A 15,251-nucleotide genomic window follows, 5' to 3' on the forward strand; every position below is an offset into this window, starting at 1 on the left:
TGCTCAGTATGCTTGTTTTCGAGACCGCATTACATTTTCGCGCTTTATATAATAATTCTGTTTATACATCTGAACTTGTATATATCAATTCGGTATACTCGTTATCCTAAAGCTACCTTAAACATACACTGACCGAACGGGCCACCTGTAATTTTATGTATGTCTATAATATAAAGCTAAATGTGTGTGTGTGTATGGCCTTCGGGCCAAGATCAAAGTGTAGTATCTGTTCCGGCAGATACTGCAAGCTATGACTAGCTATGACTAGCAAAGACCAGATGTGGGGGCAACCCCACATGCCTGACCTTTAACCAGCTCCCATTTCCCACCTCTCGGGAGCTGGTCCCCTTTTCCCTTCCCCCTCCCTTCACTCCTCACATTAAAAATTGGCCTTGTGCCTAATTTGCTCGGTGGGGGAGCAAATAAATACCATCTGTTCCGGCAGATACTGCAAGCTATGACTAGCTATGACTAGCTATGACTAGCAAAGACAAGATGTGGGGGCAACCCCACATGCCTGACCATTAACCAGCTCCCATTTCCCACCTCTCGGGAGCTGGTCCCCTTTTTCCCTTCCCCCTCCCTTCACTCCTCACATTAAAAATCGGCCTTGTGCCTAATTTGCTCGGTGGGGGAGCAAATAAACACCATCTGTTCCGGCAGATACTGCAAGCAAAGACCATATGTGGGGGCAACTCCACATATAAGACCTTGGTCAATGTAGGGGCAACCCTTCATACCAATTGTCACTATCCAGCTCCCCTACTCCCCGGGGAGTTGGTCCCCATTTCCCCTTCACGCCTCACTTTAAAAATCGGCCTTGTGCCTAATTTGCTCGGTGGGGGAGCAAATAAATACCATCTGTTCCGGCAGATGCTGCACTTAAGATAATTTGTACCAGTCAATGGAGGGGAAACCCTCTATACTGGGACAATTATTATTTTTGGTAACCAGAGTGCCCCCTTTCTGCCTACTTTTAGGGGAGCTGGTTTTAACCTCACATTAAAAACGGCATTGTGCCTAATTTGCTCAGTGGGAGAGCAAATAAATAAATACCATCTGTTCCGACAGATACTGCAAGCAAAGACCATATGTGTGGGCAACCTCACATATAAGACCTTGGTCAATGTAGGGGCAACCCTTCATACCAATTGTCACTATCCTACTCCCCGGGGAGTTGGTCCCCATTTCCCCTTCACTCCTCACATTAAAAATCGGCCTTGTGCCTAATTTGCTCAGTGGGGGAGCAAATAAATACCTCAAAGTGTAGTATCTGTTCCGGCAGATACTGCAGGCAAAGACCCTATGTTGGGGCGACCCCACAGATAAGACCTTGGTCACTGTAGGGGCAACCCTTCATACCAATCGTCACTATCCAGGCCCCCTACTCCCCGGGGAGTTGGTCCCAATTTCCCCTTCACTTCTCACATTAAAAATCGGCTTTGTGCCTAATTTGCTCGGAGGGGGGGGGAAATAAATACCGTGTATGTGTCTGGTCACGAATAGGCTCCTATATGGTTGACTATTAAAAAAAAAAAGAACTGATTACATGTAATGATAGAAGATGTATCGCGAATAACGAATGGGTATGTTTTATGTGGCAGAACAGTAGTTCATTTAAATTGTGGGGCTCTTCGTTCGCGCCTGGACCACAAAGTATGGGAATAAAAAAAAATTAAATGAAAAAAAACAAAACACATTTGATATAGATGTACATAAGAATACTTTGATAATTATGTTTTTACTTAAATAGGGATGGTATTATAAATTTGTGAGGTCCACGTTCGCACCTGTCCTCCATAGAATGGAAATAGGCACACACTTTAATAACGACTTTTAATATCTATCTACGTAAGTATACTTTGATTATTATGTTTCAGTTTCAAGAAATATTGTATAATAAAATTATGGGGTGTTCGTTCGCACCTGACCTCCATAGAATGGAAATATGTCACAAAGCTTAACAAGGTGTTTTAATATAGATCCACGGAATATTTTGATAAGTGTTTCAGTGTGAACAGGTATGGTATAATAAATTATGGGGTTTATATATTTTATTTTTACTTTCATCATATTTTGCTTTGGTTTTGATACCCCCGAATTCAAAGCTATGTCTTTACACCCCTTCCTTTTCATGAGCTATCATACTTTCATAAATCAGAGTCAATTTTCTGTAGGCTGTTTTTGAACCCAGTAAATGACAGGTACTTTTGGTAGTATATATATATATATATATATATATATATATATATATATATATATATATATATATATAAAGGAACAAACCGTATTATGTGTTCATCTCTATTTTGTCGGAATACTATTTCTATTTTCATCATTATATATATATATATATATATATATATATATATATATATATATATATACACATTCGCACGCACCCACACCCACAAACACACACACACACACACATATATATATATATATATATATATATATATATATATATATATATATATATAAATTGTCATGGGTAAACATGCCTACGCCCCCAAGTAATATAGAGAATAGCGATGCCTTAACACCTAAAGAGCAAAGTAGGGGTGATCAGGACAGTCTTAAACAACCCTAAGCAATGGAATTCAAGTGATCCTTGCTAATTTATTAGCTTTGTTATATAAATAAAAAAAGTATACTCGTAATAGGAAGATAAGATAACTGGTGTTCAGCTGACCGGCAATGGGTAACGAATTGAAGAAAGCGTCTGTGCACATATCGCCAGATCGATTCTATGGGTCGGATCTTTTACCCCTTACCAAAATTAAGGGCCGTTACTTTAACATAGAAAACCTCATACTTTCCGGTGGTGGCCCTAAATGTTTTGCCTTCGCCGGGTCTGTAAAAGTCCTAGAAGAAATTGGAGTGTTCCAAAGACTTCTGCGTTTTACGGGGGTCGGAACAAGTGCAGTGGCGGCAGCACTCTTAGCTGTTGGTTATGATTGTGAAAAAGTACAGGAATTATACGCCGAACTTTTGGAGAATTTGATCATTGACGATCGGGAGGGATACGCTTACCTCTTTCCCGGATTCGTCGAAAACCTTGGTTGGAACAACGGTGAGCTGTTTCGAAAATGGTTAAATCGTCTCCTGGAATCAAAAACCGCTTTATCCGAAGTAACCTTCGAGAAAATGTACCGAAAAACTGGCAAAGAACTGTGCATCGTTGTAACAAACGTTAACAAAATGTGTGTGGAATATTTCCACGCAAAGACCACTCCGGATATATTAATCGCTGACGCGGTGTTCACTTCACTCTCAATACCTGGCATATTTCATCCATCTAAATACAAGTTCGGTGAGACGCAGTCGATATATACAAATGGTAGCCTAATATGTTCTTACCCCATCAATTCTTACGACGGCTGGTGGCTTTCTATGAAACCGAATAATTATATGCCGTTGAGAATGAAGAAGGCAAGCGAAGTCCTCACTCTTGACCACGCGTTTGAGCCCAAGAAACCGCAGAGTCTTGGCTTAGTACTTATCGATAAAACTATTGAGACTGATTACAAAGTGTTCGTTAAACGCCTCACTGACGCTGGTTCCAATATAGCCATTCCTAATACGTTCCTTGGAGATACATTTAATGAACACTTAATTAATATGAGAACTGGGCAGGATAGGTTCTTCAGATTGCGAATGGCTTACTTCAGAATCCTGGATTTAGTGAACAATAGAGATAAACGGTCTGCTTCTATAGACAACCTTGCTAAGTTCGTGTTTCATGATCCATGCTATAAAACGGAGCTAGCTCGCCCACACCCCAACAATCCAGATATCGACTGCGTTTATTTGATGTGCGAACTTGCCACTGAAAATAAAGTCCTTCGCGCTTTTACGCTACGGAAGTTACTGCGTCCTAAGACGATCGAGAGTATCGACAACTGTATTAATACAAAGAATCTCCATGTGAACGACTTGCATACTTTATTTAGCGCCCTATCTTACATTGCTCAGACGGCTTCTTTGGAAGTTAAAACCTCTGATTATCCCAGAACTATTGGCATACTTGGAGGGCACATCGGTAGCAATGATACAAATTTAGAATATGCCGACGAAGTATATCTTTACAAACAAAGCTGGAATGCAACTGTTGCCTATTTTCAAGAACGAATTGCAGCCGAAACCTATCGAATATAGAAATGTTTATTTGCTGTTTCTTATCGCTGCCATATTCGTAACATCTTTTAAAATGCATAAAAGTCCATATACGTGTAAGGATTCGTAACATTCAAAGAACTGCTATTTTAAATATTTCTATATCAGCTATTTCGAAATTTGCATACCGCCCCAAAACACTGAATTTAATGCAGATTTGAATCTGCAATTTTTTAAATGCCTATAGCACTGTTTTAACTATTTTAGGCGTATCTTGTTTGTAAAAAGTCAGCGAATTTAAACTGCTGAATTATAATCTCGAAGACTGACGGAAATGTATCACACATCACTTGACTTTTAGAATCATTTGTTGTGATAATATCGTAATCGTAACTTATTTTTTCTTACGATTTTTATCTGGGTATTTATCCGTCATTCGACTATATTCGATGCACTTGCACCTATTTAAGCCTAGTAATATTATCGTTTGCAGGATAGATCTTAAGATGTATAACTTAGACTTTAGGTCGTTTCTGAATAAACTCATTTGCCTGATTTCATTCATATACACAAATGTTTATTTAGTGAACATTAAATTCGCTTTAGGGTTTGCAATTTAAATCTATAGCATCTGAGAATTTGCCAGCATTTTTCTATGCTGAGATGACCGACAAACATGACTTTGGCATATAACTAACATATTCTGCACGAGTATTAAATGCAGGTTCTTTCTTATATAATTAACAAAGTGGTACACAAATCCCGTCCAAAATACAATAATTCCTAATATCTATCCATAAAACAAGCAGCAATGTCTATCTGATGATAGAGTAGGGAATTTTTCCCTATCAAAAAAACGTATGGGAACTGCGTTAATTTCTCAAATCTCTATTTCCCAACTTTACGAAGATGTTAATATAGGATTAACGGTTAGTTCTTTATAGAAACGACCTCTTCTACAGAAGGACTATTGACATAAGCAATGCAGCTCTAAAATATTAATAAAATGAATAAAAGAATTTGTGGGAGATTGATCATTTTTTTTTCCTTACGTAAAGCGTAGTTTTAAATATATAGTATATAAAATTTAATTTTTGATTTAAGTAAAATTCTGCTATTTAAGGCGATGCATTCTATTGGGGCGAGTGAGGCATTTTGGTTGTGTAGACTATGCCAATTTTGATTATGTTCAAGCATTTACGAGGTGTCGTCACTTTCGAAGTTTCGCGTAATTTTGAAATTAAATTTATTTCTGATATTCCTGACTCGTCTTTTAGTCAAGTTAAAAATTCTGCCTTAAAAGAAATCCTAACAAACTTCGTATACGCGGGCAAAATAAGATATTTTCCTTCAAACATAATTTATATCCACGGATTAGTTTTTTTGTATTACGAGGGTTCTACAATGTGGCATATCTTCAGATATTACTGTTACGGCTGATCATTTGTTAGCCCTATCTGGTCTTGATAAACTTGTAAACATCATTCATTTTATAGTTTTAACACATATCTCCTATCTGTGTAAAACGTTGCAATTAATCATTTTGACGGGTTGATATTTTACTATAGTATAGATTATCTACCGTTTGTGTAGGTGTGGACCTGTATAAAGCATGCGTATGGCTCTTCACCAAACTGATGTACAACTGTAAAATATCACGTGCGAGATATTAACAATTTGCAACTGAGCACGTAGTGTCGTTATATATATATATATATATATATATATATATATATATATATATATATATATATATATGCATGTCGGCGTATTGTAGTTTACACATACGGCCTAAAATAAAATAAACTAATATTTAGAAATTACAATTATCCTAGAGATGACTGACAGCATTGCGTGAAACACTAAAATTGAGTTTACTGCAATGGGATTTGGGCTGAATAATCCGTTACCTTGTATAGAAGCCAATTAGAAAACTGTTCATTTGATATTTGTATGGTACAAAGTTTTCGCAGACAGACTAAATCAGAAAGCTGCCAAAAATGACCTCCAAACATATATGCTAGATTTTTGAATTTGCCTCGTTTATACAAGACATCTGCCGGCCGGGAGAGAAACACTTGCATATTAATTGAAATTAGACGTGTAAGGTGAATTTAAATATTAGGATATTTAAATCTGTTTGCTAATTTATATCGACGTAAATGATCTAAGTTTTGAAATCCACGCTGTAGATAGATATCTATGCCAATGTTGTCTGGGGATAGATGCTAGGCATTTAATTTTAAAGCTTTTACCAATCTCTCCCATTACATTGAAAATGAAACATTTAAAATGTGTTTTTATTATGATATAAATGAGGTTTCCTCAGTTTATCAAGCCAGTGCTACCTCTAATGGGCAGTGGTTACAGTCACTCAAAACTACAAATAAAACTTATTTATTAAAAGATGGGGAAACAGTAATACAATTACAATCTTCTCATATGTCAGAAATATGCGCCAGCTATTATAATGTTGACCCAAGAACTTAATTTGTAAGCTATTTTATTAAACTTATTCATTATTCTGTAAGACTATTTTAGTTTATTTGGATGAATTATACAGTAGGTATTCTAAGTGCTTTGGCGCCTTTATAACCCGAAAAAAAAAGACGTTCCCATATTTTTCATCTTCAATCCGGGACGTTCATCAGCACTATTTTTTTCTTTAGCAATAATCTCGCTGGCATTTCTAAGGTATATGCGATTTGGAATGTTCCTTACTTGTATTCCTATATCACCAGCACTAAACTTTACACTCAAAAATTTAGAAGAGTCAAAGTTTTTACGAGATTGACTCCGGCAACTGGTGCATATTTAAAACTTAGTTGAACGAAATAGATCTCAAGTTAATAAAATTACACATCTCCAGAAATATTTGCGGAACATTGTATTAATGTTAAATCTTCGTTGAATAAGCAGTAAATTTTAAATCTGCTCAGTATTTTCGATAAGACTAGTTCTCTTATACGTTATACTTATGAGGTATCCCTATATTTATTTATTTTTTATTTTTTTGAAAACATGTAAAAATATTCTAATGTGCTTTTGCAATTTATTGGTCCTATGCCATCAGATTTTCGAGCAACATTCAATTGTGCGAACACTTTAAACTGATTTTACTGAATACTTCAATCTGTTAAATACTAACCATGTAAAAAAATAGCCTTGAAATTAACATTTTAACACTCGTAGAGCATTCGAATTTACGGTGTTTAAATATTTTTAAAATTTAAATGAAAATAACTTTTTAATTAATGTTTTTTTTTTTAAATTTTTTAAATAGGATATGAATTTCGACTCTACTCTAATCGCCTGGTTCTGATAACATACTTTTTGCATCGCTAATCTTTTGCTCTTCTAATTATATTTACATTCTAAACAAGTGATACAATTCCATGTTAATCTAATAAAACATCGAAACACTCGATTACTTGATACAGAATTGGCATCCAAGTGCTTAATATAAATCCGATGGTAACTATAAGCAAGTTTGTCATTTTGGTAATACATTGCTGGTCAGTTTAGTCATGTAAAGGAAGTTTTTTTGGGTGTTTTTCTTAGTATTAATGTTATTAATACTTTAGCATTGTTATACATACATAAACTACATGTAAAGTTTAAGTTACGATAATATTTTGTATGCTTTAACTTAATACAGGTTGTTGTTTTTTTTTCTTCGAAAATATTTTCTAATATTTGAATTCGAATGCAGATGCTAAAGATCTAATTATACGCTAATCTGCATATGTTTGTTTTTGTTAAGCGCAAATAATGAAATTAATATTTAAATGATAGAACAGAATTATCCATATTAAGACGTTTAGTATATTAATCGCACATACCTATTGGAATATTTTATGAAAATAGTAAAATCAATTTAAATCGATTTTTTTTTTTTTTTGTGATGTAGAAAAGTCACGGCACTTTTTTCTCATGAACCGATTATCACAAAGACTCGTATTGACCTTTGCCTTTTTCAGATGAGCTGCGTCGGTTCAGGAAACCCATCATTATTAATACTCCAGTAGGTTTTATGTCCTGTTGAATCACTGTCAATATATAGTTCCTTAACTGTAAAAGTCGTAAAATTTTGTAAGCTTCATTAATGCTTGGACTATACTATCATGAGGCCTGTAGATGCTTTAAACGTTGAAATCTCTCTCTCTCTCTCTCTATATATATATATATATATATATATATATATATATATATATATAACTCTTCCATGTCGCTGTTTATTCCGTATTTAGACTGTTATCCTAATTTACCAACTTTCAAGATTTCATGCAACAATGGTCTTGTTTAATTACTAAATAACTGTATAATAACTGAGAAAAAAACAAATATTTTGACTAATATTAAAATATAGCGTCAATATAGCTGCGACTTTGAGTTTTGAGATGCAAAGAATTGTATATAAATATATTAGCAGGCCACAAGAACATCCCGTTCATAAAATATGCATTAACATAGTTTAATTCCTACAAAAACTAAGCATGCAAGTTTTTGTATTTTCTTTCTAAACATTTCACTTTTTCGGTCATAATCGAAACAAAAACTATAAGAAAACGAGTAATTTGTTCAATAACTATTAGGTCGATTTGACACTATCTTTTAATGTGCTTTTGAATCTTGCATAGTCAACATGATGAATGTCATGTGAACGAGTCAATCGTGTGCATTCTTTTAAACTAAACTTACGATGCCCATCATTTCAAAATGGTTAAATTCTGATCTTTCATCAACCATTTACTGGATGAATACCGATTTTTTTCCACGTGAATACTCAATACATCAAATTAAATGTCTGCAGACCAAAACCTTAGTTATATTATTTCAGACATAATATCAAAATGTACAATTGTTCTACCCGGTGTATGTAAAATTGAGTGATTCAATTAAAAGTTAAATGCAAGTACTCGTGCAAGGTAATTTCCTAATTATTTGTAAGGTATTTAATAAATCAGTATAAGTTATATTTTTAGATAGATAACAGAATTGCTGTTATACTGGAGGTCATGTTTGAGTAAAATAAAAAAAACATTAAAAATACACATTCGACGTATGTTTAACGAGTCTACTCTCTATTTTTCTTTTTGTTTTGCTAATATCAAGATGTGAACCATTTTGTTTTGTATATCTTTCGTATATGACCCTTTTTAATACTAATATAACTTTGTTTTTTCAAGCAAAATATAAAGCTGAGCTCATTTAATTCTGGTTCAATACTTTATTAATGTAAATTTGCTGATCTTAATATACAAGACAGATGCGTCGACTGTTTCTAATCGAAAATGTGTGACTAAATTTCGCCGAAGCACTTTTATAATATATTGCATATACGTATCACGCAAGAGAGGAGTGTTTGTACCGTAATGAGAAAATATTAGTACATGGCGCGTCGGAATGCGTAGTTAAACACAGTAAATTAGCGCAGGCACTAAGCACTGTCTATTATTAAAAAAATAGTTAGTGGCGTATCTAAGATCAATGTATATTTCAGGTACAGATATGATTGAAAGTAAAGCAAACTATATTTCGTGGTGTGTTATGGATAGCAAGGAAGCATTTTCAGTACAAGCGAGTTTATAGTAATTGTAGATGTTTAGTATTTTACAGAAAGTCGTATCTTCTAATGTAGGAAAAAATAAGTCAAGATTTCTGAAACATCTGGTATTTACTTTGCATAGCCTTTTTTTTTTTTTTTTTTTTCGCTAGTTTACTTGAAACATAAGAGTGAAACAGTGCCTATAACGAGGGGGATTACGAATTTAAGCTTCAGTCAGGATAAGCTTTGAAAAAAGACAAAGACGCTAAATAAATAACACAAAACCAAAGCTAACGAGCATGTATGCATTTCTTAGAAGTAAGATGAATTTAAAACAAGGCCGATAGGCATTAGTCTCGTGTAATGAATGCATTCATGTAGGATTGACATGGAATTCTTAAAGATGAACCAAAATGACCGAAAAATGGGCTGAAATGACTTAACTAAATAAAAAGAAAATGACTTCGAATAAGTTTAATGAACTTAAGGATGAACTGAATGCACTTAAGAATAACTTTAATGCTAAAAAAAAACTGGAATCCTTCAAAAACAACTTGAATGATCTCGAGAATGACTTCAATGGCTTTGAGACTGACTGGTTTAAAAGTGGGTGATAATTTTACATTAAATTATTACAGAAAAGTATTCCCCAATTTTATATCAAAAAGTTACAAACATAAGTACAGCATGTAAGAACAGATACTACACTTTGATATTGGCCAAAAGGCGAAGAAAAAGGGTATTCATGGGTATTTATTTTCTCCCCCACCGATTAAATTGGGCACAAAGCCGATTTTTAATGTAGAGACTGAAGGGGAAATGGGGATAAACTCCCCGGGGAGATAGATAGTGACAATTGGCATGATGGGTTGCCCCTACATTGCCAAGGTCTTATATGTGGAATTGGTATTTATTTTCTCCCCCACCGAGCAAATTAGGCACAAGGCCGATTTTTAATGTGAGGAGTGAAGGAGAAATGGGGACCAACTCCCCGGGAAGTAGGGGAATTGGATAGTGACAACTAGTATGAAAGGTTGCCCCTACATTGATCAAGGTTTTATATATGGGGTTTCCCCCACATATGGTCTTTGCTTGCAGTATCTGGCGGAACAGGTACTACATTTGATCTTGGCCAAAAGCTAAGAACAACATCTGTTAACAACAGACCTTTTATCTTAACAAGAAAGGCCAATATTAATTTATTTTTATTTCGGACTTTTAGTCTCATCTTTATTAGTTGTTGTTTTTCATGTTTTATTGGATTGTTTATTCACAACGTTTCGGCCAACTAATTCCTCTGGCCTTCGTCAGGTGGTAACCGCGACGGATAGGAACTTCGAATCTCCTAACTGCATTTTCAGCCATCACTGCACTCCGTAGTTGTTGTCGTCTCACCACATTACGAAGGTCAGAGGAATTAGTTGGCCGAAACGTTGTGAATAAACACTCCAATAAAAGAGGAAAAACAACAACTAATAAAGATTAGACTAATAGTCCGAAATAAAAATAAATTAATACACACACACACATATATATATATATATTGCTCATCTCCAAAATGAATTCCAATTAAGGGATTATATATATATATATACACACACACACATACATATACACACACTAATCGGTACGGACCCGACTATGGAAGATCAGATAATAAATAAACGTGGATTTATAAGATCAAAGAATCCAACCTTGATCGCCCTTCGGGGCCCGTGGCGCAGTTGATAGAGACGTTGAATCTCTACGGTTCCAGATGAGCATTGTCTGAAGATAGCGGTTTCAATCCCACCCAAAGCGTGCCAGAGGTTAATTGGCCAAAAATGTAGTGAGACGACAACAACTACGGATGGCTGAGAATGCAGTTAGGAGATTCGAAGTTCCTATCCGTCGCGGTTACCACCTGACGAAGTCCAGAGTAATTAGTTGGCCGAAACGTTGTGAATAAACACTCCAATAAAAGAGGAAAAATAACAACTAATAAAGATGAGACTAATAGTACGAAATAAAAATAAATTAATATATATATATATATATATATATATATATAATGCTCACCTCCAAAATGAATTCTAATTAAGGAATAATATATATATATATATATATATATATATATATATATATATATATATATATATATAAGGCCAAGAACAAAAGTGTGTACCGACGGAGCGACATAAAGTCGTTTGCACGCGGCTAAAAATAGTTTTAAGAGTAGAGGTCCTGCATAGTATTAGACTTAACCGAATGGTTAATTCTAGGCATAGATTGGTTCATACCATCTAAAAAATTCCAACAAAAACCTAACAGCTATGGTTCTCCACAGAATGTGCTGCTGCCATCGCGCACAGAAATCACTTTTTCTATAGCTACCAACGTACCAGATGCACTGTGAATAGAGCTGCTTTCACGACTGCCAGCAACCACTGTAAAAGAGTAATAAAAATGCAAGAGAGCTATATGTCCAGTCCGTTTAATCCAAAGTTGCTGAGCAGCGGCTTGGTTCTCACCAGTTTTGTCAAATTGCAAACAGGATCTTGAACAGAACCGTGCGTTCTATACCAACTATCATCAATGGACCTGAAGTAGTCTCGTCAGCATCAGTCAAACCCAAACTATTTGCCAAGAACTTTGCCGCTAATTCTACCCTACACGACGAAGGCCATCAACTCCACGTGTTTCGACCTATAACAGACAACACGCTATGCAACATACAAATATATATGTGTGAGGTCGCTAAGCTAATCAAGAACCTTGATTCCAGTAAAGCAACTGGCCCTGACGGCATTCCAATTATAGTGCTGAAAAAACTTCAACGAGAACTTTCCCCCCAATACTTACAAAACTCTTTAAGCGTTGCCTTAAAGAGAAGTGCTTCCCAACACACTGGAACACCTCATCAGTATGCCATGTATTAAAAATTAAGGTGATAAGTCGCCCCCCCCTCTCAGTACAGACTAATAAGTCTCCTGTGTGTCATGAGTAAGTTGCTGGAATTAAATGGAGAAGTAGCCAACTACCAAAGCAGAAATAACCTTCTTAGTGGCATACAATATGGTTCCCGGTCTACTTGACCTACAGAAGATGTGGTAACGTTTATATCTCATAGGATTAGTGAATCTCTTGACAAAGACGTTCTTTTCTAGGGCAATTGCTCTTGACATATCAAAAGCCTTCGATAAAGTATGGCATAAGGGCTTACTTCACAAGATTTCCAGCTACGGTATAACTGGAACTGTTTTCTCGATAATTAAATCATTTCTCTCTGATAGGCTCATAAGAGTAGTGGTTGATGAGCAGAAATCAGAGACCCTCAGTATTAGGCTGGAGTCCCTCAGGTGTTCATCCTGGACCCAAATCTCTTCATGGTCTGCATCAATGATCTCCCAAAATCCATAATTAAATCATTCATTGACATATATGGTGATGATACGACCATCTATGACAACACATCAAAGGATGTAAATGACAAAGTTCTCTCTTATTCTTCCTCCTCTGATCTCGAGCGCATGGTATAGTGGGTGAAGAGGTTGCAGGTTATTTAAATGCATCTAAAACTTAGTTTCTAGCTTTACATCATCAACGCTCTGATCCCCACCAGGCCTCAATTAAAATGGATGGCTCTCGACTAGGAGAAGCTCCCTGCTTTGATAAGCTTCTGCGCTTGACCTTTACTCCTGACCTGAAATGGTACACGTACACCAAGTCTATTACAAAGTTCGCTGGAAAAATGGTAGGATTCTTCGACCGCTCCAGAAGATATCTCACTGCTGATGCAATTCTCTACTTATATAAAAGCAAAGTACGTTCAAAAATCGAATACTGTTGCCATATCTGGACAGGAGCTGCTAAAGACACTATCTTGCCTTGACAGAGTGCAACAGACTTAGTGGTTTAATGGGGGATGCCCTTTTATCTTCCCTGTAACCTCTCTCCCACAGAAGAGACGTTGCGAGTCTGTTTTGTTTTATCATTTCTTCCATGGCAGGTGCTCGTCTGAGCTTCAATCCCTGGTCCCGGCTCGCCAATCTTTCACGAAAAACACGCGTATAGCTGAAACTACTGTCAAAACTTTCCCCACTCTTAATCTGTGCCAAAACCAAAATGTAGATTCCATGAACAAAGCGTCTTTCTTAGACGTGCCCGCCTGTGGAACTGTTTCCCACCTGACTACAATTTGGATGTCTTAAAGTCCAACTTAAACAAATTTTTTTGGGAACCGCCCCCTTAAGTATACACTTTATCAAATTCTAAATGTAACCCAGTGTAAGCGCAATAACCCTAAACCCCGAGTAACTTCCGGGCGTTTATAAGTGGTGACCACCTTAAAAAAATAAAAAAAAAAGTTGGCGTAACTTTTCACCTCTGATCTATATCACTGGATGTAAGCCATAATATCCCACTTTTTGAATCTCATATCGATATGTTACGAGGAGAGATTCAAAAAGTGCTTACATCCAGTGATCTACCTACTGTGCTATATTCTTCCTCATATCACATAAATACGTGTATATAAAATACTTTTGTATTTATAAAACTTTAAACATTGAAGAAATAATGAAAGTTAAAATGCTGTTACCCACACACATAATATATATATATGAGCTTACTGAAGTGTAAGATATAAGGACAGGGTGTGACGACGTGGGTATCAAAATTAGATTTCAGTTCGTTCGACAAAAAAAAGGTAATATCTCGTGTGAACACTCGTAGTTACAGAAATTATGCACTAGGAAAATATCTGAGAAACAAATGCCAAGTCTTCGGCTTAATACGCTATGATAACCAATACGTTTACATAGATACACGTTGCAACCATAGATCTGTGCATAAGTTGAAATATTCGACGTACAAATGCAGGATATTCTACTTTATATTTTATTCGGAAAAAACTTAAAAGAAAGAACAAATATTTTCCTATGTCTCGTCTTAAGACAAAATAAACTAAATAATTACATGCAATTCTTGGTCGCGTTATATTAATAGAGGCAAAATTCCCTTTCCTGACACACTAACCCACAAGTGCATGTATTTGGTGACTTCAATGTCCACCCCAGCAATTGCCTTGGATTTTCTACTCACACAGACGCAGCTGGTATCACAACAGAACTTCTGGATATCCAATTCCCTATCACAGATGGTTACGTTTCTAACCAGTTTCCAAACAATGATATAAATGTGGGAGTGCCTCAGGAGTCTATCATTGGACCGCTGTTATTCCTAATATTCATAAATTACCTCCCTGATAAAATTGCCTGTCAATGGGTATATATGCTGACGACACCACGCTTTATGACAGACACGACAGGAAAACAAATGAACACATCTAAGGAAATGGCAGACACACTAGAGGATGACCTCTGATCTGTAGTTGAATAGGGGCATAAATGGCTGGTAACATTCAATGCTGCCAAAACTAAATTACTTTCCTTCAATAATTACAAGAAACCTTCTCTACCACCAATAGCAATGCCCAATGACTTTCTGGAAGTACATCTTTTACTCCTCGGCCTAACTCTCACAGGAAACACGAGATTGAACAATTATTTTGAGAGTATCGCCCGGACCGCTGCGAAAAAGGTAG

General features: G+C 35.8%; 1 protein-coding gene across 1 annotated transcript; it reads left to right on the top strand.

Annotated features, from left to right (window-relative positions):
• The first annotated feature begins 2,648 nt into the window (after positions 1-2,648).
• On the top strand, positions 2,649-4,608 carry LOC145283346 (uncharacterized). Its single transcript, XM_080132274.1, has one exon. The coding sequence runs from the start codon at positions 2,701-2,703 to the stop codon at positions 4,159-4,161; it is 1,461 nt and encodes a 486-aa protein (XP_079988400.1). The 5' UTR covers positions 2,649-2,700; the 3' UTR covers positions 4,162-4,608.
• Positions 4,609-15,251: the final 10,643 nt, after the last annotated feature.

The sequence above is a fragment of the Euprymna scolopes genome, chromosome 1 (assembly GCF_053919585.1).
Source record: "Euprymna scolopes isolate OS-2025 chromosome 1, ASM5391958v1, whole genome shotgun sequence".
NCBI classification, from domain to species: Eukaryota; Metazoa; Mollusca; class Cephalopoda; order Sepiida; family Sepiolidae; genus Euprymna; species Euprymna scolopes.

Coding starts and splice junctions, on each gene's coding strand:
- LOC145283346 (XM_080132274.1), top strand. CDS start 2,701: ATGGGTAACGAATTGAAGAAAGCGTCTGTGCACATATCGCCAGATCGA.